The 23,712-nt window shown below is 38.8% G+C and overlaps 1 protein-coding gene across 12 annotated transcripts in view; it reads left to right on the forward strand.

The window, feature by feature from the left end:
• crebbpb (CREB binding lysine acetyltransferase b) overlaps positions 1–23,712 on the forward strand; it is an 88,429-nt gene that overhangs the window by 8,905 nt on the left and 55,812 nt on the right. For all 12 annotated transcript variants that reach the window (XM_077213729.1, XM_077213722.1, XM_077213725.1 and 9 more), the window contains exon 2: positions 22,510–23,147. In XM_077213729.1, coding sequence (XP_077069844.1) covers positions 22,510–23,147 — 638 coding nt within the window. The remainder of the gene's footprint in view (positions 1–22,509; positions 23,148–23,712) is intronic.

Genomic DNA, 23,712 nt, shown 5'->3' on the forward strand with positions numbered 1-23,712 from the left:
AATTTTAACGTGTAGTTCTGTTTTTAAACTTGCATTCAAGCTGTGATGTATGTATTTGTCTAAAATCAGGGATTAAAGATTAATTGGTTCGTTCTGCATGAGCAAAAACGGTAAGGTTGTTTTTTTCTTTCTTGTTCAAGTTTCAAGGTCTCCTTCTAGGGCTCAGAAAACAGCTTGCATGCAGAAGAGTTCTCTTTTGCGTGCCTTGCGCTTAAAGGGTAACTTGGCAACTCTTGGCCATTTCTTCTTCTATTGTCTCAGTGAGCTCCCCCTACAGCTGTCGGGCGTATATTTCACAACACTGTTGCAAAAAAACTCACTTGCGGCCCCTCCTCCCCCTTTCAACCGCTGCTCATGTGCATTTGTTATTATCGGAGCCGGCCAACTTCATCATGTTGAGTATGTCTACTGAGGTGGGTAATACGTCATACGTAAGAAGAGTTAGTAAATTAACGTCGGTGGATTTGAACTTGGCTTTAACTGAGGCAACCTGTCATGACGCATTAAAGAGCCACAAAATGGTATGCCTATTTGTTGTTAATTTTCTTTGACTGACCAAATTTGAAAGTTGAGACTTTGTTTCATATATTAAATATGACCTGCTCGGTCCTGTCTGTCAGCGCTTTGTCAGTGTCCTTTATTTGTCACTGCTTGAGAACATGGGTTGAATCCGAAATCGCCCCCTAAACCCTCATTCACTAAGTTAGGCCTATTCCATTCGTTAGTCCACTAATACTGTTCACTTGATGGAGTGAATGAAAACGAGTGAGTGAATTCGGACAGCCGTTGAGCGTACATTAGCTGTACACTCGTTAATGCAGTGCAATGTGGGACAAACACGATCTGGCCGTCGTCCCATTTTCTCATAAATCTCTACGTTCATTTAAGACTTTATTTGAATCATTTACGACTGCTCTTATGAGGACACTCGACAAAACGGACATTTTGGCATAATTTGTGTGCGTTATGGTTTGTTCAAACCCGAAAGAGAACTCGATACTGACTCATGTCTTTTCTGTGGGTCTTGTGTGTGTGTAATAGGCAGGACTTAACGGATACTGTGTAATTGTTTTAAATATTTTTAACGCTTTAAACTTTTTAAAAAAAAAATATATTTTATATTATATTTTTTTTATATTCTTGCGCAGTGCCGCGGTGGGCAAGTAATGAAACCGGTGTTGGGACTGAACACCGTGATACACCGGTAACACCGACTATTGTAGCAAGCCTAGTGGGCGAAATGCTGCCTGGGAGCTTATCCTTTAATAGCGACGTCTCACCTCATGAATATTAAATTATAATGAATGCACTGAAAAACCCTCACACTACTCATATACGTTTTGCGTCAGATATCAACGCAGAGAGAAAGAGACTATAAAGGCGGTAGAGCTGCACGATGAATCTTTAAGAGATCTTGATCTCGATTCAAACACCCATGCGATCTTATTCCTAAATGACAAAAACTTCACACCGGCACATTTAAATCTGTTTGCGCTGTCGCTGACCCAGAGAGAGCAGTTGTCAATATGAAAGAGCTTTACTTTCACAGTCTTTTCAACCACACAGTATCGATATTTCTGTTACAAATATTCAAATTATCACAGAAGTACTGAGATAAAAGTTTATAGTTCGAGTATAAACACTGTCTACGGTAGCAACCAAAAGAGAGTAAATCACAGGGCTCGAGACTAACGGCGTCCTATCGTCCTGGGGACGATAGCAAATGTGTTTAGGACGAACAGAAATATTCTCCAGGACGCCTACAGGATGAAAGACATTTTTGTATGCATGTACATTTATGACTAGCCTATTAGGCTAACTTAGAAAATGCCAAAATTAACCGAACAAGCGCTGACTACAACGGAGCGCATCTTCTCATGCTGTTACTATAGTTACTATCACTGGCGGCTACTCACCCGGAGACTTGTTCCGCCGTACATCTATCAAATGGCTTAATGACATCCCAAATATGTTGCGCTGGTTAAACAACGGTAAGGTAAAACAGATTGAGCTCCAAGACGGCCCTGCATCTAAAAACTAGACGAAAATGTTAGATAGTGACGATTTGGGAAGCGATCCAGTCAGAACTGATGTCCTGCGTTTGTGGTAGATGCGCACATTTGTACTGTAATGTGCTGATCTACCCAGCGGCACACGGGTTGACATGCAGGGGCGTCGGACTGGGGGTAAAACCAGTACTGATTACCAGGGCCCCAAGGGGAGAGAGGGCCCTTGAAAAGTCTGGAATATATTTTATTTGGAACATAGGGGCCCATCAGGACTGCCTATAGGGTCCGGGATCTTGTGCTACGCCCCTGTTGACATGCGCTGCATGTCTCATAAAACGTTAAAAAATGTAAACGTCTAGGAGAGTGAGTAGAGCAGACATATAGATCTGAATAAGGGTGACAACGCAAAAAAAGAGCTCTATTCGGTACGGTTTTCTGTACGCTCACACGCACATAGGTACAGCGCGCGAGTACTGAATTGAGCTCTCTTTCGTGCCTGAATGGACAAATACACACAACATTATGTCGAAATGTCCGTTTTGGAGAGTATTCACGTAAACTATGTTGGTTATGTCTTAAACAGTTTTGAGTGTATCGGATGTGAATCAGTGCAATTGGATCCGCATGTCATGGATGTCTTAAAGTGACAGTGGGTAATAAACCTAATGCGGTCTGTGTCCTTAATATTGATCAAGCAACAAAAGAAAAAGAGAAAAGCATTCACTGCTTGTTAATAGCTTTAATAAGGATTCATTATATTTAATTCAAATAAATATGTCTGCTGCTTGAACGAACAAAGAATGATGTATGCAAGTAGTAGTTATAAAGAATGCATATACCATTCATTTAAAAGACTGTTCTTCTTTAGGAAAAGTGGTTTTATTTAATTTTAAGATATTTTTTAAGTCACAGTAGTTAAATCTGTATCTGTATTGCATGTTCGAACTTTAAAATCATTCATATTAACAGGTTAATAGATGTTTTCTCCGGAAGCATGTGGGTTTGGAAATTTTAGAGAAATTCTAAATTAATGCATTACAATTGAATTAAACCCATTATATTTTAGTCATCTGAATTGTTTTAGTTTTAGTCTAGTTTTAGTCGATGAAATACAATAAGATTTTAGTCGACTAAATCTACAGTAGATAAACATTTTTATTTTGGGATGGTTGACATTCACTTTAGGACGGTTCAAATTGTTTTTCAGGACGGTTCCAGGACGGAGGTAAAAAAAGTTAGTCTGGAGCCCTGGTAAATCACCTTTTGAAAGTCACTGCCTTCAAATAACGAGTGTATCAATTACATCTGATGCTTCAAAACATTCATAAAGACGACTGTTAAAAGTCCGTAACTTTTGTTTTCAAAATTTACATGAGCGAGCACATCATGAATGCCTTTTTTCAAACCGTGTTTTTGTCTTATCCTGAATCACTACGGTAAGCCTGTAATAATCGTTTATACTCGGACTACTTTTGGCCGGCTGGCGGATTGCAGCCGCTGCGGAGTATCCCAGTGCCTGCGTGACTCACCATAGACATAAACAAAGAGAAGTAGCTCTGGCTGTTCTTCCGCAAGAAGCATGCAGTTCTGTTTATTAACCGCTAGAGCGCTGATTCATCCAGTAATGAAAAGTGAAGTCTTTATAAATCAATCATTCAAACCTATTTTAAAAATATTCTTTTTCACCTGTCTGGATCTTACATGTGTGTTCAAGCATATTCATACCCCTTCTGAGAGGGTATTCTCCACTGCTGGAGATACAATAAGCTAGGAGAGGTCCCAAATTATCCTAGAGAATGCAGAAATGTTTATTTTCCTTCAGAAAAATTAATTATTTTTGCAAAAATTGCTAAATAATATGTTGAATTTGTTGACATTACCAGTCTGTTAAACTTATTTGTCAAGTATAAGAAATAAACACAAAAAGGATTATGCATTTTTCCCTTACTACTATTTTTTTATTAGTTGTTTTAAAAAATTTTTTTAATTGAATGGCAACCGGAATCGTTTGGCGGAACCGAAAAATTTCTTAAGATTTGCCAAACCTAGCGTTCACACAGGGCACGTTACCGGTAATTTACCGGTATTTTTGAAAAGGTCCTGTTCAGACATGATCTGTTACTGGTAAGACTGCATGTGTAAGGGGATAATAACTTACTAATAACCTTTTCATTGCCAATAAAGTGAAATTACTGAACCTTAACATTAGAGCCTGGTAAAAAAAAATGCTCATGTCAGACAGACTTAGAGGTTGTTTTATCTAGAGTTGTTGATGCAGATGAAACTAGTTGTCAAAAAGTACAGACTTTGGTACCAAGTTGTTACTGAAATTTAAAAATGTGACGATACAAGCATTTCCCTCTAGCATTTTGAGCGCTGTTGAGCGGTTTCTTAGGCCCCGTCCACACTACTGCGTTTTCGTTTAAAAACGGAGAATTAAAACGAAAACGATCTCCGTCCACACCAGCGTTTTAGCTGCGTATTAGAATTGATCTCCGTCCACATTAAAACGACTGAAAACTCGGATCACGTGACCATTCTCCAACACTGTGCATGCGCGTGCCGGTGTAAACAGGAAACGGATGGACTATTCCTCAGATTTGATGAGGAAGCAAGTAACGTTAGCTACCTCTGCAAAGATTAGAAAATGTCGAAGACCAGAGATTTCTTTTCATGGACCGCCGCTGCACACGGGAATTGTCATAGATCGCTCGAATAATAGTTTGCCTCCGGCGCATGTAGGCAGTTATAGCATTGTAAAATGCAGAATTTGCTTGCACAACAGCTGCTAACAAAGACATCAAAGTCAGTAACGCTTGTAATTCGTTATCCATGTTGCACTCACTAACATCAGCTACGTAGTCCAGGATGTTTTTGTTTGTTTTCTTCCGGTGACGGGACATGTGATGGGTGGCTGACGAATCAGGGAAGGATACGTCATGGGTGATGACACCCAATCATAGAGCCGAGCGTGACCTTCTACGTCATCGTTTCTAAACTCCTCCGTTTTGTCCCGTCTACACTAAAACGCCCTCCGGAGATTCAAAACGAAAAACGGAGCTGCAGCGTTTCTAAACTTCTCCGTTTTGGGTCTTCGTTTTTCCCGTTTTAGTGTGGACGGGAGGTGCAAACGTAGCAAAAGGTCTCCGTTTTTAAACGAAAACGCAGTAGTGTGGATGGGGCCTTAAACCCCTCTGATTGGCTGTTGTGTAGACTCAACATATATCTCTGTGATTGGCTACAATCAGGGCTCCAGACTAACTTTTTTCACCTCCGTCCTGGAACCGTCCTGAAAAACAATTTGAACCGTCCTAAAGTGAATGTCAACTGTCCCAAAATCAAAATGTTGTTTCTGTACTTTGTTATTATCATCTATAGTTGTTATTCACATAATAAAAACACCATTAAAATCTTTATGATATATATTATTATATTTATTTAGCTCCATTCAAAGTAGCTATCTGTAAACAGGTAAAAAACAGATTTAATCAAAAATATCAGGAGTTAAATGCTTTTTTGTATTCATGCAGAACAAATCTTTTTTTTCTTCTTTTTTTCTTTTTTTTACATATACAAAAAATAAGAGAAAAATACATACAGCTCAAAACGTTTTTGAGTTGGTTGGATTAAACAATAACAAATAAATACTGGGCTCGTCCATTTTGACCCAGGCCTATGGTGACCAGTGAGTGATTTTCATTTTAGCAGTTCATCCAATAAGCAGCCCGAGGAAAGCTTTGAGTGAAAGCTTCTCAGCCAGTCAGCGGCTTCTACCCCACGTGTGGACTCTTAATCCTGCCCACACTGCATCGTCACCAAAAGTGATCCAATGACATGAATGACGTTGGCGCACAAGCTTTTCAAAGCAAGCTCTATGGGGCTGTTTACACCTGGCCACTTCATACTTTTTCTGTGATCGGATAGCTCTCCGATCGTGAAAAGACCAGGTGTAAATGCCCTCCGAAACGCATTCGAGACGGATTTAAATCCGATCACTCAAACCACTTCAAGAGTAGGTCTGAGACTCATTCCAGACGAAACTGGACAAGTGTAAATGCATCTGGTTTTTGAAACCACATGTAGATTTAACTCCTCCCAACAATGCTTAAAAAATAAGCATTTGATAGGTTATATGTCATGTTATAGCCAGATATGACGGCGCTACTTCAGCATCACCGCAGAAGAGCAGATGAGCAATCTATTCATCAAGCCAGCGTGCAAACTACCACAAATCAAAGTTGCAGACGATTAAGACCCAATCATCTTCATTAAAAGTAAAGAAACGGAATGATCTCACCAGTGCTGTTGCCACTCTCTTATTGCGGTCTTTGATTTTGATTTTAGCTGATGATCAATAAAATGTAGCTCATATCTGTTGCTTTCGGTGACGTGAACTATATTAAATTTCCGTTTTGCGAAAAACACATTTGTGTGTCCAGATGTAAATGGAATAGTTTTGATAAATGTGGAGGTCTAGGCATTAATCATAGGCTCATTATTAAACAACATTTTCATTATGCATAAAGTGGCCAGGTGTAAACAGTCCCATTGAGACAGACACAGACGGTAGCTATTATTTAGCAAATTTGAAAAGCAAAGCAATCTGTTTTACGTTACCATTGTTTAACTAGCGCAACATATTTGCGATGTCATTAAGCCATTTGACAGATACACCCGGTACCGCGGAACAAGTCTCCGGGTGAGTAGCGGCCAGTGATAGTAACTATAGTAACAGCATGAGAAGATGCGCTCCATTGTAGTCAGCGTTTGGTCGGTTAATTTAGTCATTTTCTAAGTAAGTTAGCCTAATAGGATAGTAATAAATGAACACACATACACAAATGTCTTTCGTCCTGTAGGCGTCCTGGAGAATATTTCTGTTCGTCCTAAACACATTTTCTATCGTCCCCAGGACGATAGGACGGCGTTAGTCTCGAGCCCTGGCTACAATGATCAACAATGGCATATTTGACGCTCTTCACCGAGCGCTTGCTTAGATGCACACTGGAGCATTTAAAAGCTTTATAAAAATGAATTAATCCTCTATTATAATAGAAATTGTAACGCTTCTCACTAGATCTCGCAGCGATGTTATTACTTAAGTGGCGAATTCAAATGCTGTGTTTACTGGATCTCTTATGTAGTAATGGTGTCGCTTAATCAAGATCGGCTCGCGCTGCACTGACATTGGTCCGAACTTATAAACGGTCCGTGAAGCACAAAATAATGAGTTTCGTTCCGCTTTCATTACATTTGCCATTTGATGTTGCGCAACGTTGTGGAAAAATGGTCCAACCACCGGAATGGTTTGGTTTGTAATGCATACCGAACCGATATCTTGGGAAAATGTATTCCATCTTTTGGACTCATTATACAACGCAATTTTCGAATGATGCAATCACGAAGCTCGCCACTTGAGGACGCCACAGACATTTAAGAAAAACTTTTTAACTTCAGACTTAATTTTTCCGCAAACAACACATATTTTGCCTTTTCTAGCAGCTATTTTATTAATCGTACATCGGCTTTACCCTTTACGATTTTGGATTGTTGCTTCAACCTAAGAAACGTCATAACACACAGGTAAGAACTTTGTAGTTGTATATTGCAAATTAGTAGCAGCTTACTCTCGTGCAATTGAGGAACGATTGTGATTTTGTACAATAAATAAAATAAAATAGTCAAACAAACCCCTACAGTATTAAAATCGCTACATATAATTGTTTAGAAAGTTATAGTGTGCATTATTTGTTTTCTCTTTAACTTCCTTCAGCTCTTTTCGTGTTTGGGGGGTCGGATTGTACAAATTATGAAATATTCAATATCCCAATTTTTCATATCATCCAGACAACAATTTGGATATTATCGTCTAAACAATATATCGCCCACCTCTAAACTAATATACACATAACGTATGTACATTACTATACCAAATACCCGCGGAGGGCACAAACGGCCTGGTGTTGGTAGTTGTTGCACTGCAACATGATCAAATCCTTGTTTAATATTGGCCAAGCAACATTTAATTCAAATGTCCACTTAACCTTAAATATTTGGTCATTACTGTACGATAGAAATGCAACAGCCGCTGTAATTTCTTGAACAAGAACGTGCACATCAAAACATGCAATCTCAGAAGTAGAGTTTAAACTTTTATTTTGGAATCGCGATGAACAACCATTCGCATATTTAGCAGCATATTTATGTATTCTCCTGTGCTGGCGTAGATTTACAAATGAGTTGCGTTACCAATCTTGTGAAATTGTGCACAATGTGTTCCCAAATGAACGTTAATAAGCAACCGAAACTCACAGCATGCAGAGATGGAGTTTGAGAAACCCGAGACGCTACACGCATATAAATGATTACAGTGCAACTACGAAAGTTGATATAAAAAACTGTTGTGTGTGCAATTTAAATGTTTGTACAATTCAGTTTTTATTTGATAGTGATAATTAAATACATTTTATTACTTAATTGATTATTACCTAAAATGCGTTTTCATTCATAGATGAAAGCTTTATTTTCATTTCAGTAAAAATTATTTCATTGCATCATTTATTATCATAAATTGTCTTAAGACGTACAATAATCATCTCTATAATAAAGATGGTCCAGTTTTACACATTTGAACTAATAGTGATTTTTGAAGCAGTTTTGGAGCTGTTCAACTGCTGACTGTGTAAGAATGTTATGACACTGACCATAATATTTATTTTAATATGCTCTTTTGAATTATTTCTTGTTACAAGTCATTCATAGAGATTTGACTGCATCTCAAATTTGTGTTTTATGCGTGTTGCTATTAGGGCTGCTAATAATCAATTTGATGACAATTCACATCAGTCTTGAGGAAAGCAGAAGTTTCTTTTCATCCCCATTTCGTGTGCAAGTCTTCATGCGGCATTTGTTGAGGTTTCAGTCAGCTGATATCACTGTTTCCCTGGGATTTTAGTGCAGGGATTCGCAACCTTTTATGCTCATTGTCCAACACAATATCCAACAACATACTTGAAGCCCCTAAGAGATATCTCACTTTACATCTTGGTTTAGTTTTTTTTTTTGCATTTTAATTTAAGTTAGATTTTTAATATACACATTTATTATATTAATTAATTTAAACATTAAATATATTAATTAAATGTTAAGTCTTCCTGCAAGCCCACTTGAAAGTTTGCTGAGGCCCCCTAGTTGAGAACCACTGCTTTAGTGTGTGTGTGTGTGTGTGTGTGTGTGTGTGTGTGTGTGTGTGTGTGTGTGTGTGTGTATAATAGTTTTATATGCAGAAATAATTTGTGAAATTATCTTTTAAGCATCTAACTGTTGTTTCATGCTTTGGTGTGATTCATTTCATGACTTACCAGTTCTTTCTACTAGATGGATATTAGATGGCATGCTTTACCTTTGGACATGCAAGATTGTAATTATGAATTGATGGTCTGTAGAGTCATGGTTTTTAGGGACATCAACCCACAACTTCATAGCATTGTGGTGGTGAGTTTGCACATGCAAGCACCTTTCGCTCTCCAGAAAATGTCAAATTGTTAAATATGTACTTGCCTAGCGTGCTTTCCAGTTAGGAGACAATTTCTTGCGAAGCAGCATGTTTTGTGTTGCAGAAAGAAGCATTTTGTTTAAGAGCATAACTTAAGACTAGCATCAGGAAATTCCACAGCTCAGTGTGGAGAGATCCGTTATTTCCTGTCTCCCTAATTCCTCCCATGTTTTTGAATCAACATGAAACTTTAAGAGCACGTACACAGAATTTTCTGAATGTAATGCAAGTATTGATTTCCGTGCGAAAGCAACCGTGATGCAAGAGAGTTGTGGGTGGTTGCCACATTTACTGTACGATGGACTGCTGGTGTGAGAACGGCAACGTATGCATGTGTCCGCTAGCATGCATGCTAATTTGTTGGTTTGTGTTAAGTCTCTGTGGTCTTTTTTTGTGTTCTACTTTTTTTCGGTGTTTGCTGTTGTCTAAGATGGTTCCAGTGGGTGTGTTGTTTGCCAGCTGGGTGTTCCCCCTCGTTATTGTGAGCGTGTGGCAGCCGTGGGTGCGCTTTTATTCCAGCCATGTTTGCATTAGTGTACATACAAACACAGCCAAGCGTGTAAACGCTACCCTCCACCAGCTTCAGGCAGACGGCTCGCAGCGTGGTTTAATGTCTCGGCTGAAGCATGACTGATTTGGGGAAGGATGCAATGGGGAGATCGGCCCGTCTGAGCAACTGCCTGGATTCAACGGCGCAGTGCTTTTATGCCAACTTAGAGATGAGGCCCTGTTTAGACATTTTGACTGGTATGATTTTTATTGTTTTCTATGATGACTAATATTACATTTTTTTTGGTTTATTTCACCCAGAAAGATGAAAATTGTCAACACCTTAATGTTGTTCTAAATCTGACTTTACTCAGGGGAACACAAACGTTTTTGAAGATTATCCAGCCAACTTTTTCCCATATCATGAAAGTATCTTAAAAGTGGACTTACTTTAGTCTTGTGAAGCCATTTTATTTTTGGGTGAACTGACCCTTGATTTTATTCCCTAAAAAACTAGATAGTTGCCAGTATATTGTTGTTCTGCAGCTTGCAAAAATACCAGCATTGTATGTTCAAATATCAATATCATATTTTTAAATATCATGTGCCCAGTAGTCTTTAGTTATTAAATTATTAATGTCAGTCAAATGTTATGTTGTTTTATCCACGTTAATATTGTTTTTAGCAGTTTTGTCTTTACTCTTTGAGGGCTGATAATCTTTTGGTTGGGTTTTTTGTGACTTTTGTGAGTTTTATAGAGGTGTAGCGATTACAAAAGTTTTTTAAGCAGAACTTTTAAAGATCACCTTCAAACCACATGTACACACCTGATATCTTATTCAATATCAATAAACTATTCTTTACGATTATTGTGTTCAATCTGGGATGTGCTTTATAAGGCATGATTTTTCAAATACATAATCTCAGGTTTTGTATTCTGATAGAACATTTTTGAGGATTATTGTATTTGTGAGAGAAAAAAAAGTAGATACCTCAGCGTATTGTCATTTACGAGCTTCATGATCTGCGCCAAGTTTTAAAGGTTTGGTTTAAAGGTTTGCAAGAGATTCAGATTTTTCTCAGTGTCTCATGCCATGAGTAAAAATGCCGAAATACACGCCTCAATACTAGAGATGCACCGATTACAATTTTCCAGGCCGATTCCGATTTTTCATGAGTTTGGCCTGCCGATACCGATTTTAGCCGATTCCGATTTCATTTTTTCTAACCACTTTACAGCAAACACAAATATTTGTTTTCTATATTTTCTTTAATAGAACATAGAAAATTTTTTGAACAAATTAAAAAAAATAGAACTATATAAATTATTAATTCTGGTGTGGGAAATTCACATACCTAAGTGCAGTGTTATGGTATGGAAGAACCATTTTCACTTCCAATATTTATTTTTTAAAAATGTGATACCAAACTTCTGTATGAAACCAAACTTCTGTATGAAAACAGGTAATGGCAATAAAATAATATATAAATAGCAAATAAAAATAAATATAGCCTTGCAGTATAAAGATATTTCTCAACACACACACACACACACACACACACACACACACACACACACACACACACACACACACACACACACACACACACACACACACACACACACAGGCCTATTGCAATCACAAGTTTAAATGGGTACATTTTCTATAAATATTTTTGAGTCTTCATTTTCTTTTCTTACATAGCCTACTCCAGTTCTTGTTAAAACACACCAAACATGTAAATTTTGGGCACTTTTTGGGTGAAATCATATTTATTTTGTCCAACAAAAGTGTGCTTTCACTTTAATTGAGCGCGAGCAGCAGCAAAAATAGACTCTGCGCTTCACTGCTGATCACGCGACGCTCCTGCTCGACGCCCCTGCTCGCAGTGTAAATGCACTCATTGATTAACATGCACATCGGGAAAAAAAACCAGCGCTGCTCACGCTTGCGTGTGAAATGGCCGTATATATCAGGAGGTTTCCTACTAGGGCTGAACGATTATGGAAAATAATCAAATTGCGATTTTTTTTAACCAATATTGCGATTGCGATTTAATATGCGATTACTTTAAGTTCTTTACCTTCTATATTAGTCGACAAAGACAAGCAAAAAATCATTGTACAGTAGGGATGGGAATCTTTAGGCAGCTCATGATCCGATCTAATTTTTTTCTTATTAATTAATCTTAACACTTAATATGTATATAATTACATGTGTAAATATACATACATTAAATATGTATATATATATATATATATATATAAACACATTTAATTAAACATGTTAAGAATTTTAAATGGGCTATAAACTAATATAGCTTCAAAATATAAAAGCTAGTAAATAAAGAGGAACCAAAAAAAATTACAAGCAATAAACAAAGAGTGCTTTCAGTATTTAAAAGTAGGCTGTCTGAACGTTTTCCATTCAAGAGCTGGAGTGATTTTCCCCCTATACGATAAGCTGCATTCACACTAATGCACATATCTCTTTTGAAATTGTAAATGTGGTTTGTCCTGTTGGTTTAAGATATAACTGACCCTGTTTACATAATTTCGCGTCAAAAGCATTTTGAGATGCAAGTACATTTAACCAATGAGTCGCTCACAGCCGCATGCACGAGCGCTCTTCACAAAGCGCGCGTATTTTAAAATGAAAGCAGCTTTCTCAATGATTTTCATATTTTTAATATATAAGCCAACTGCATTCCAAAAGACATAAATAATGCCTTTGTGGAGCATTTGTAAGGAAAATTCCGGCGGCCAAGACCGCGCACTGCAAGAGTAACATCAAAGCGGCAAAACCTGTGCAATGAAGCCCGCGACTGTCCTTGTAATTCGCTTAAACCCCGAAATTTATGAAAGCTTATTTTACGGAAGGTTCGAGCGGTGTCGTGTGTGTGTGTGTGTGTTTGAGAGAGAGAGAGAGAGAGAGAGATTAGAAGCAAGCAGAATACGGTTGTTTCTAAAGCACGCGCAGAGTCTTTAGTCTGTTTAAAAAATAAACAGTTCTTTCGTGTATGCCAGACCTATGCGTAGCGTCCCAAGTTGATGCTTGATCTGCAGACTGCTTTTCTCTCGTGTGTCACGTGACCAGTGTAATCGCAGCTTTTGCGGTTACAAAATCGCATTTCATCATATCGCGATATTATCGCAAATGCAATTAATCGTTCAGCCCTATTTCCTACATGTGCTTTCCGTGTGCACGTGTGATGCTGATGTTGTTGTGCGATGTTAATCATGCGGCGCCCGAGTGCATTTGACCAGCATTAAATCGGAATATGTCAGACTGACCGGCTGGTCGCCGATCATGGCCGATCACGTGAAAATCGGCCGATTCCGGTCACCAGCCGATCAATCGGTGCATCTCTACTCAATAGTCATGCTTTGTGTTTCCTTCTGTTCTTCATTCAAATGTTTTTAGTGCATGAATGTCTTGTTGAAATTGGTCTTGAGCTCGACTTGTGGTGTCAATTTTTCTAATCCTGTAATTGTAATTTCATTTACATTATGCATTTGACATGATTTTATCTAAAGCAGCTTACAGTGCAATCAAATTATATAGGCATTAGGGGTGTAACGATATTCAAACCGAACCGAAAAACCGCGATACAGAACCCACGATACGAATCGCGATTCTCTCATGGCGTACCGAACATGCCCCGCCCCCTGCTACCACAGCTCATTGGACCTCATGTCTAATGTGTACACAACAAATTCAGTTTAGTAGCCTAACCACCATTAACACCATATAATAGCATTATATGGCACCATATAATAACATTGATAATAAGCAAGGTGTAATCTTTCAAATTCTGTCTATTTGATCACGAAATTCAAACAATAAATGCCGTTTTGGCGCTCTTTCATGTGGCATGACAGATGGCTGTGTCAGCTCCTCATTTCAAGCGGCAGCGCGGAGCGCGAGTAAACGTCATCATCTCTTCCTCAATCACAGAATAAACATGAATGGACACCTGAAGGTATGTTGAAAGATACAGTATACTTACTGAAAGGCATCACAACTCGTGTAATCGCTCAATCAGTGTTTCAGCGGAAAGACGTCAATAAAACAGCTTAGTTTTTCACATAGCATTATATTTACCTCAGCAGGAAGTCATCCAAATTAACTCTTGCACTAAATAAATGCACTATATTAGGCTATATTTTAATTAACCTGTTAATGATATCTTGATTATTTAATGTATGTTTAAAATATCTTTCATGAAAATGACAGCAACTGTGTAAATTATTATATTTCAATAACAAATTAGAGTAAAAACACAAGTTAATGCAAAAACTGCCTTATGTTCAGTTTACATGTTTTCATACAATATGTTGGGTGTTGATTATTATATCTAAATAATAAATAGTATCTGAATTTAGACTAAAAGTCTAGGCTCTGTCGTTAATGTGCGGGCCCAAAATTATAATGCTATACTAATTTCTTTTGTTTTTTTTACTTTAAAAAATAAGCACACGACTTGCTGTGCTGGTCTCAGTGGTGAGGAGGTAGACCAGACTGACAAGCAGCTGTTGAAGACTAGGGGGGTACGAGGGGTAACAGATGAGTGGCTGGAGTGATTCTTATTTTTAGCCATGATTCTGAGCACTCCCTGCTGAGAATAAGGTGACATTACAAGAGCGTTAACTTCCTCACACAGTTTTCAAAGCATAAAGTTGAGTGTATGTGTGAAAAACGGTGACCTTTATTAGTTAAAACTTTGTTTTCATTGTTAGTATGAGTCAAAACAGTCAGTGAAAAGTTACAAATGCAAACTTATACGCCCAATTTACAGAAAAATTACCAAAAGAAAAAGCACGATATTTATTTATTAGACATTTCTGCAGGGCTCCAGACTAACTTTTTTCACTTCCGGCCTGGAACCGTCCTGAAAAACAATTTGAACCGTCGTAAAGTGAATGTCAACCATCCCAAACTAAAAATGTTGATCTACTGTAGATTTAGTCGGCTAAAATCTTATTGTATTTCATCGACTAAAACTAGACTAAAGCTAAAACAATTCAGATGACTAAAATATAATGGGTTTAGTTCAATTGTAATGCATTAATTTAGAATGTCTCTAAAATTCCGGAGAAAACATCTATTAACCTGTTAATTTGAATGATTTTAAAGTTTGAACATGCAAGATACAGATTTAACTACTGTGACTTAAAAAAAAATCTTAAAATTAAATAAAACCACTTTTCCTAAAGTAGAACAGTCTTCTTTTCAATGAATGATTTATGCTTTCTTTATAACTACTTGCATACATCATTCTTTATTATATCAAGCAGCAGACATATTTATTTGTATGAATTAAAATAGTGAATCCTTATTAAAGCTATTAACGAGCAGTGAATGCTTTTCTCTTTCCAATCCAATTGCACTGATGCACATCCGATAGACTCAAAACTGTTTAAGACATAACCAACATAGTTTACGTGAATACTCTCCAAAACGGACATTTCGACATGTGCATGGCTGCACGCTTCGGGTCGGGTGTGTGCGCACAGAAAACCTTACCAAATAGAGCTCTTTATTTGCGTCGTCACTCTTATTCAGATCTATATGTCTGCTCTACTCATTCTCCCAGACGTTTACATTTTTTAACGTTTCATGAGTCATGCAGCGCGTGTACAAATGTGCGCATCTACCACACACGCAGGACATCAGTTCTGACTGGATCGCTTCCCAAATCGTCACTATCTAACATTTTTGTCTAGTTTTTATTCGTTAACGAAAATGTCAATAGAATTTTGTCATAGTTTTTGTCATTCAAAACGAGTTTTTATTTAGTTACGGTCTCGTTTTCGTCTGTGAAAAAATTTCGTTGACGAAAATAATGGAAATAAACGAAATTAACACTGCACCAATAACAGGGACTGTCCCCGGAAAACGTGAAAGTCTGGTCACCCTAAATTAGACTGACTAAGAAAAGACCACAAATATATTGAAATCTAAATGTATGCTTTAGCTAATATACACACACATAGCCGGGGTAGCACCCGTTAGCTAGCTAACGTTAGTAAGTTAGTAGCAAGCAGTTAGCTGCAAGCATTTAGCACTCCTTAGTTACTCCCTCGAGTAACACACGAGCAAGTTCCTGATTTCACTGACTGATGGTTTATTCAGATTCAATACATTGATTCCTCATTCACAATTGAAACTGACTAATATGAAGATGTCAAACAACACCATATTTAAGAACTGAAAACAAAGAAATTTCAAAACAATCATCTTGTTCTTGGTATGACTCAAAGTAATAAAAAAAAAAACAGTTAACACATTACAAATATTTAAAAAAATCACATTTAGATTACAGTAATCCAGTAACAACATTAAACACAAGTATAAAGTACTCAATTAATATGGCAACACACTTCACTCAAAGGAAACAGACATACCTCATTAACTGCTTAAAGAAGGAAGGATTCAAAAGGAAACATCAGCAACTCTTCATTTAAGTTTTATATTCTTCTATCTTCGCTTGTGTGCTAGTTGCGTTTGCGAGTGAAACCACATTATGCAGTGTATGGAATTGTGCGTCTTGTTTATGACTCCCGGTAAACTAGTTCCGTCATAATTAGTTCTGTTTAGTCAACGGTAACTAATGACCATATTTGGATATCTGCTACACTCCCACCAAATCACTTATGATTTCTCTATTGTAAACTAATTGGATTGTGTAACATTTTAAATATAACCATGAAATATCAACTAACCCATGGAATGATAGAGAGTAAATAAGCAGAACATCATTATCTCCATCAATCTGCTTCCAAGAGAGTCTTCTGATTTGGACGCTTCTGGTAACTAGGCTTAGATTAACGTTTACCTTTCTCATCCAGGGTAGAGTCATTAACATCTTCACCTTTCTCACACTGCTATTATCTCCTGGGTACACTTAGATCACCTTGGCCAGTTTCCACTTTTTACGTGGTGCAATACAATATCCTTTACCTTGGCATTCCTGCGATTCTTGCTTCATTTCTGTCTCTGCTGAAGATTTAAAAGATACTCTTTCTTCCAATGTGACCAGAAGCTATTAGATAAATATTGCACCCTACACCATCGTTTACGGAGATAAAGATCTTCTTTTATAAACTGTCCAAGGGGTGGTTCTATAATCATAGACTTCATAGTCAGGACTCAGAATGTGATTCGGTGTATGAGACTCGGGACCCAAGGGGTTTTTCATGTTTAACAGTCAAGGGCCGACTATTCACAATAGCCATAACTTCATATAACAAAGTTCGCAGAGAAGTGCTAAACTAGTCTTCTACAAGACTGATCAAAAACGGAGATGAGACATTTCTTACTGTGCGTCACTGTCTTTCCCAGACACCACCCTTATGACTTGCAAACGGAATGTTCATTTTGAACCCGCATCCAAATTTCTTCGTCTGCTCTTGATCCATTGCTTCTATCGCACTCATAAACTCTTGGCTTGCACCAACAAAGTTTGTGCCTTGATCACATTGAATTTGGTGAACAGTTCCACGAATGGCAATGGAGGAATGCAGGGCATTAAAAAATGCATCAATAGATAAGTCATCAAGCATTTCAATGTGTATTGCCCTGGAACAGATGCAAGTTAACAACAATCCATATGTTTAAGTTCTCTTCTACCATCTGTGACACAGAATGGTCCAAAACAATCCATCCCACAAAACAGAAAAGGCGGAGTTATCTGCATGCGATCTTCAGGTAGATCAGCCATTTTTTGTTCTTCTATACACCTTCTGAATTTCCTGCATTTCAAACATTTATAGATATGAGAAGAGACTGCACTACTGCATCCTAAAATCCATACGTCATTGGACTGGAGTTCATCCAGTCATTCCTCGTCCTTGATGTTGAACTCGTTCATTATAATGCTTTAGTAATTTTGAAAAAAAAATGTTTCTTGGAAGAATGGCTGGATGTTTTACATGTGGATGGAGAGTTGCATGTGCCAGGTGACCTCCTACTCGAAGTATACCTTGACCATCCAGAAAGGGACTCAAATTGTACAACTTGCCTGCCTTGTCTTGAGTGTCGGATTCTTTCTGTTTCTTGAGACTCTGCATCTCTTTGGAGAAGGCGGTTTCTTGAACCATTCGAATAAAAAAGAGTTCTGTGCCTCTCCTTTCTTCTAGGCTCGGTACTTCAGATGATCTAGATTTAAGACCGTTGGCTTCTTTCACATGCCGTTTGAGTCTGCAATAGCCTTTACCATCCTGGTCAAATCAGAGAATTTACAAAGGTGTTAAGTTTGGCAACAATGATCTTTCTTCGGTTGCTTGGGTACTAAGAACTGGAACCTTGCAAAGTTCTGGATCATTGTTCGTGAGTACATCTTCCACCTTAACTTCCTCACTGGGAAGATCCTTCTGCCATAGAAAGTTTGGTCCTGTGAACCAGCTGGACAGTGAGACCTCTAGAGGCATAATCAGGAGGATTATCTTCTGTGACGACATATCTACATTGATTGGAATTGGTACTCAACTTGATACGCTGGATGCAATTAGGAACGAACACATGAAATCATTTAGCATCATTATTGATACAACCAAGAACGACCCTTGAATCAGTCCAAAAACATTCCTGCAAGTCTTCTATTTCCAACTCTTTCTTGAGCATATCACTTATTCGTACAGCTACCACTACGGCTGAAAGCTCTAATTTTGGTATGGTCGTTACGTTAGGCGCCACTCTTGACTTGCCCATGACTAACAAGCAATAAACTACTTCTGATGTACAGACTGCTCGAAGATACAAGCAGTCTCCATAGCCTAGGATGCTAGCATTATAAAAATGGAGTTCGTAGTTTGACTTCCTTGCTGGTCAGTGGAACAAAGCATTGTTGGATCTTCACGTTTGCTAATTTGGTAGATCCAAAAGCCAATATTCCCACTGAGACCGTATGTCACTTGGAAGTGGATCATCCAAACTAATCTTGTCATGACACATTCGCTGCAGGATTTTCTTCCTTAAGAGAATGAAGGGTGCCATGAATCCAAGCGGGTCAAACTCAGATGCTATCGTAGACAATACTCATTTGCGGGTAAAGGGGTGTTCCTTCACAGTGACTCTATACTCAAATTCATCAGATACAATTAGCAAGATGTTTAAGACCATAATTGGCACAACTGGGTGAAGAAGCTGCACCAAACAAATGAACCTTCATTCGATACACTGAGAACTGAGACTACAGATCGCCATTATCCCACCATAAGAATCTTAGGTAATCTCTGTCTTCTATCTTGACACGAAACTGATGAACATACATTCTATGTCACACATGATTGCTATTGAATTTCTTCAAAAACATCACAAAACACCTATCAATGTATTTGTCAGATCTGGGCATGGTAGAAGATGATCATTCAAGGATGTTCCTTGAAATCTACCAGAGCAGTCAAAAACAACACAGATTTTTCCAGGCTTTTTTTGGTGATGCACGCCATGATGAGGAATGTGCCATTCTGAGTAACCTTCAATTTCTCCCGGCTGAACCTTCTCAGCATCTCCACGAGCTGTGGTTTCATTCATAAAAGCAATGTAGTCCTTGTAATACTGCATGTCCCTCTTTAGTCGTCTTGCCAAGCACTTAAGACGATGTGTTACACATGATTTATTGTTTGGCAAGTTAGGCCTTTCCCTTTTAAATAGTAGTGGGATCTCATAATGTCCGTCATCATTAAGTTTGATAGCATCTTTCATCTTTGCTAGGAAATGAAAATCTTCTTGAGACATGAACAATCATCTGTTCTCACACTAAAATCAGATTCATACACCTTAATAATGTCCATTGAAGAAACTACTTATTTGATCTGTTCGGCAGACATAATGCACTTCACCTTTAAGGTTGACAGAAGTTTGTGGAGCTGGCATCACTTGTCTGACAATGACCTGGTGACTTGTTCCATAGACATCTCCATAGTCAATATATTATAGTCAAGTACTCCAGCCCAGATCATTTCTCTGTGCAAAGGGCTGATTTCTTTCACCGGCCACCACTTCTCTTGGAAGAAGAGCCTGAGGATAGTTGTAACCAATTAATAAACAATCATCACAACTCTGTCTAGGAGCAAGCTTGTCTGTGAAATGTTCAAGATTAGTCCATACTCTTGGTGTCTCTGGTGTAAGAATATGATCTTTACTTGCAGGAACAAACTCTCTTGAGTAGGGATGGGCATCGAAAACTGGTTCCACTCGAGAACCGGTTCTACGTTTTACGAACCATCGATATTGTATGCCCTCGACGTTAACGATTCCTCTTATCGATGCTCCTGCTCCGAGTCCCAGCAGTCTATGTCCCAGCCATAATATACAGACCGCGAACTCACAACTTTCCCTTTTGTCCTTTATCGGGGACCATAGCGCAATGTCCAAGCGATTTGAGCAGAGAAGGTAATCATGGAGAGACTGAAACAAATAAAAATATCATCACTCGTGAAAATCCTCTCACCGGCCCCTGCTCCCTCTCATTTCCGTCAATAGAACCAACGTGACCTGCACCAGTAGTAGTAGTTTGAGCAGAGTTGACGAAGTATCAGGTTGTAGGAAGATAGTTTGTGGACAATCATGGTTAAAACGTGCATTGTAAAGGGTTGTGATAAGCAGAATGTATATAGTACCGTCATGTTTCACAGAATTCCAACTCACACATACAGCGGAGAGCTTGGTTAGCTGCTTTGAACAAGAATCCAAAAACACTGTTGATGACTCTGAAGAAGTGGCGTGTTTGCACCAAGCATTTCATTTCACTATATACATTCTGCTTATCACAACCCTTTACGATGCACGTTTTAACCATGAGTGTCCAAAAACTATCTTCCTACAACCTGATACTTCGTCAACTCTGCTCATTCTACTACTACTGGTGCAGGTCACGTTGGTTCTATTGACGGAAATGAGAGGGAGGAGAGGGAGCGAGGGCCAGTGAGAGGATTTTTCACGAGTGATGATATTACTGCGCCAAATCGATGGTATTCCGCCATACAATATAGTTATCCATTTTACACGCTTAGAAAAGCTATTGTCTTATTTTGTGTCACCGTCGTAGGTCGAGTTACACTACTCGAGTAACTGTATTTAAATAGGGAAAACATGGAGGTGTTTGGTCGCTTCTCTACTTGGCCCCTATTGAATGAACTGAGCTAAGCTAAGGGCTAACAAAGTTTCGCCGCAAGACAGAGCGATTTAGTGCACGCACTGAGACCAGAGAGTTATGTATCAACTTGTCTTAGTTAAGGGAATAACATAGTTTAATATGAAAACACGGTGGAGTATCCCTTTGAGAGAAGAACGAATCCAGTTTCCCTTTCAAACCATAGACTGTAAAAAACTAGTTCACGTGCATTTGTGTCGTTGTGTGCAGATGCAAGTTATATTACGTTTATATAATGTATCTGGGATATCTGATTATTAATCTCATAGGATTTGTCATAAGCCCTATTCCCACGGGATATTGTACTATCTGGGGACCTCGTCTGATTTAGAAATTACACCCCCACATCTGAATTCATGTGGCGCATTCGCACGGGATAACCGAAGCCTGTGATTTTACTCAAATTTACTGACTTATCTCCTGGATATGACGTCAATAGGCTATTGCTTGGAAATATCTTTTCGTTATAGGTCTAGCTGCATGATATTATGACATAAACAGAATAAAGTTTCTTACCGCATGCTGCTATACATGTCATTCATCTCCATTCTTTTTGTTTTTGCTCTTCTGATGATTTTCAGCTTTCACTTTCTGCAAATTGTGAGTTGTGTATAGCGATATAACCCAGCACCCAAAATACTACCAAAACACTTCAACACAACCTCCATTCTTGGCGAAAGATGGATAAAAGGCACACATGAAACAAAAACCTTGAAAAAATGATATACGATCGGGCCAAATCACAGAGATGCCGATTCGCACGGGACTAATATTATCACAGGACCTCGGTGTTCGGCGAAATATAGTAGGTAATTTGCGGGGGAATTTTTACTTTACAAATTACAGACATGGCCGATTCGCACGGGATTAAGATCTCAGACAAAATCCGCAATTATTACAAATGACTAGAGGTCACCAGGTAATACTTATCCCGTGCGAATAGGGCTATAGAACGGGCTTCAGTTTACTGGAGATCATTTGCTCTTCAGCTTTACCTCAAGCAGCTATTCCTGTTAGATGTTTCTTTTTCGATAACATTGATGCATCATAATCTAGCAGTTTTTTTTCTATTCATACTTTCATGTTTTCATAGACATGTTTTCATATCATATAATTTTCATAAATGCCTTAAAATATTTTCATGACGGGCACGCCCCGTCCCCAGAGTACTCGAGTACTCATTTTTTTGAGACCTGTCAATGATCGAAATGAGAAATTAACAAAAATGCCCATCCCTAGTTGGTTGCTAATGAGATGATGACCTGCGCTAATACCCTCTTTTCCCTCTTTTCCTAGACTTCGTGTCCTTGTTCGAATTGGAAAACGATCTTCCAGATGAGCTGATACCCAACGGAGACCTGGGGCTGATGTCCATGCCCTCTAATGGAGATGGAGGCCGGATGGGGGGCAACATTCCGGATGCTGCTGCCAAGCACAGGCAACTGTCTCAGCTCCTGCAGGCAGGGAGCGGCTCAGGTCTGCCTGGAAACCTCAGCCCTCAGTCTGGAATGGGTGGACAACTGGGTGCCTTGGGGAAGAGTCCCATGGGCCAGGGCTCACCCGGTCACCAGACCCAACCTCCGAAGCAAGTCGGCACCCCTACCGGTCAGGGCAACAATAGTCCGGGTATGGGCCTCAATGCTGGTTTCAACCAGGCCATGATGAATAACAACCAGGCTCATGGACTCATGGGGCAGAACATGGCTCAGCAGGGGCAGATGATGAATGGGGTCATGGGGCAGGCCGGAAGAGGCAGGGCAGCTCCGGGTATGCAGTACCAGGGTCAGGGTATGCAGGGAACACCGGTGGGAGCAGGTGCCGGGCCGGGGGTCAGCGTTTCTGGCAGCGTATTGGCGGAGACGCTTACCCAGGGTTCACCACAGATGGGGGCACACAATACCATGAATCCCCAGCAAGCGGGAAACATGAACAAGGTAAGTCACCCATTGCTATTTTTCTGCTCATGCATTCTAATGCTTTGTTTAATTGTTCAACGTGGTTGAGTTTGAAGGATTTAACAAGCTAACAGGAATACAAAAAAATAATTGTTTCAGTTTCGACCAGCTTCGTATACGTGAAGTTTCAGTTTCAACCTATAATTTCCTCCTCAAATGCTAGAGTGCTATTTATGTTACTTTGATTTAAGTATCATGTTGGAAGGTTTTCTTTTTGTAGGATGATAAGTCGCTTAGTTGTTTTGTCATTTTCCCCATCAATTATCAAACTCAAGCCTTTAAAATGAAAGGAAATTCTGGGTTAATTTCAACTTGAGGTATATGGACAGCATTTGTGGCATGCTGTGTACAACGGACAGTTGCATAATAGATGCATAATAGAGATATGTCTTAATTGATCAAAATGTGCATTATGATCAGGAAAGCGCCATTGGTTCTCTGTTTTGACATTTGTGCAATCCCAAATGTTTGTTGTGGTTCTTACACATTCACACAAATAAAGACACCTAAACTAGTAAAATTAATTGAACTTACACTAAAGTTC

Source organism: Siphateles boraxobius, unplaced genomic scaffold (assembly GCF_051911475.1).
Source record: "Siphateles boraxobius isolate OS27281-9 unplaced genomic scaffold, OSU_SipBor_1 66, whole genome shotgun sequence".
NCBI classification, from domain to species: Eukaryota; Metazoa; Chordata; class Actinopteri; order Cypriniformes; family Leuciscidae; genus Siphateles; species Siphateles boraxobius.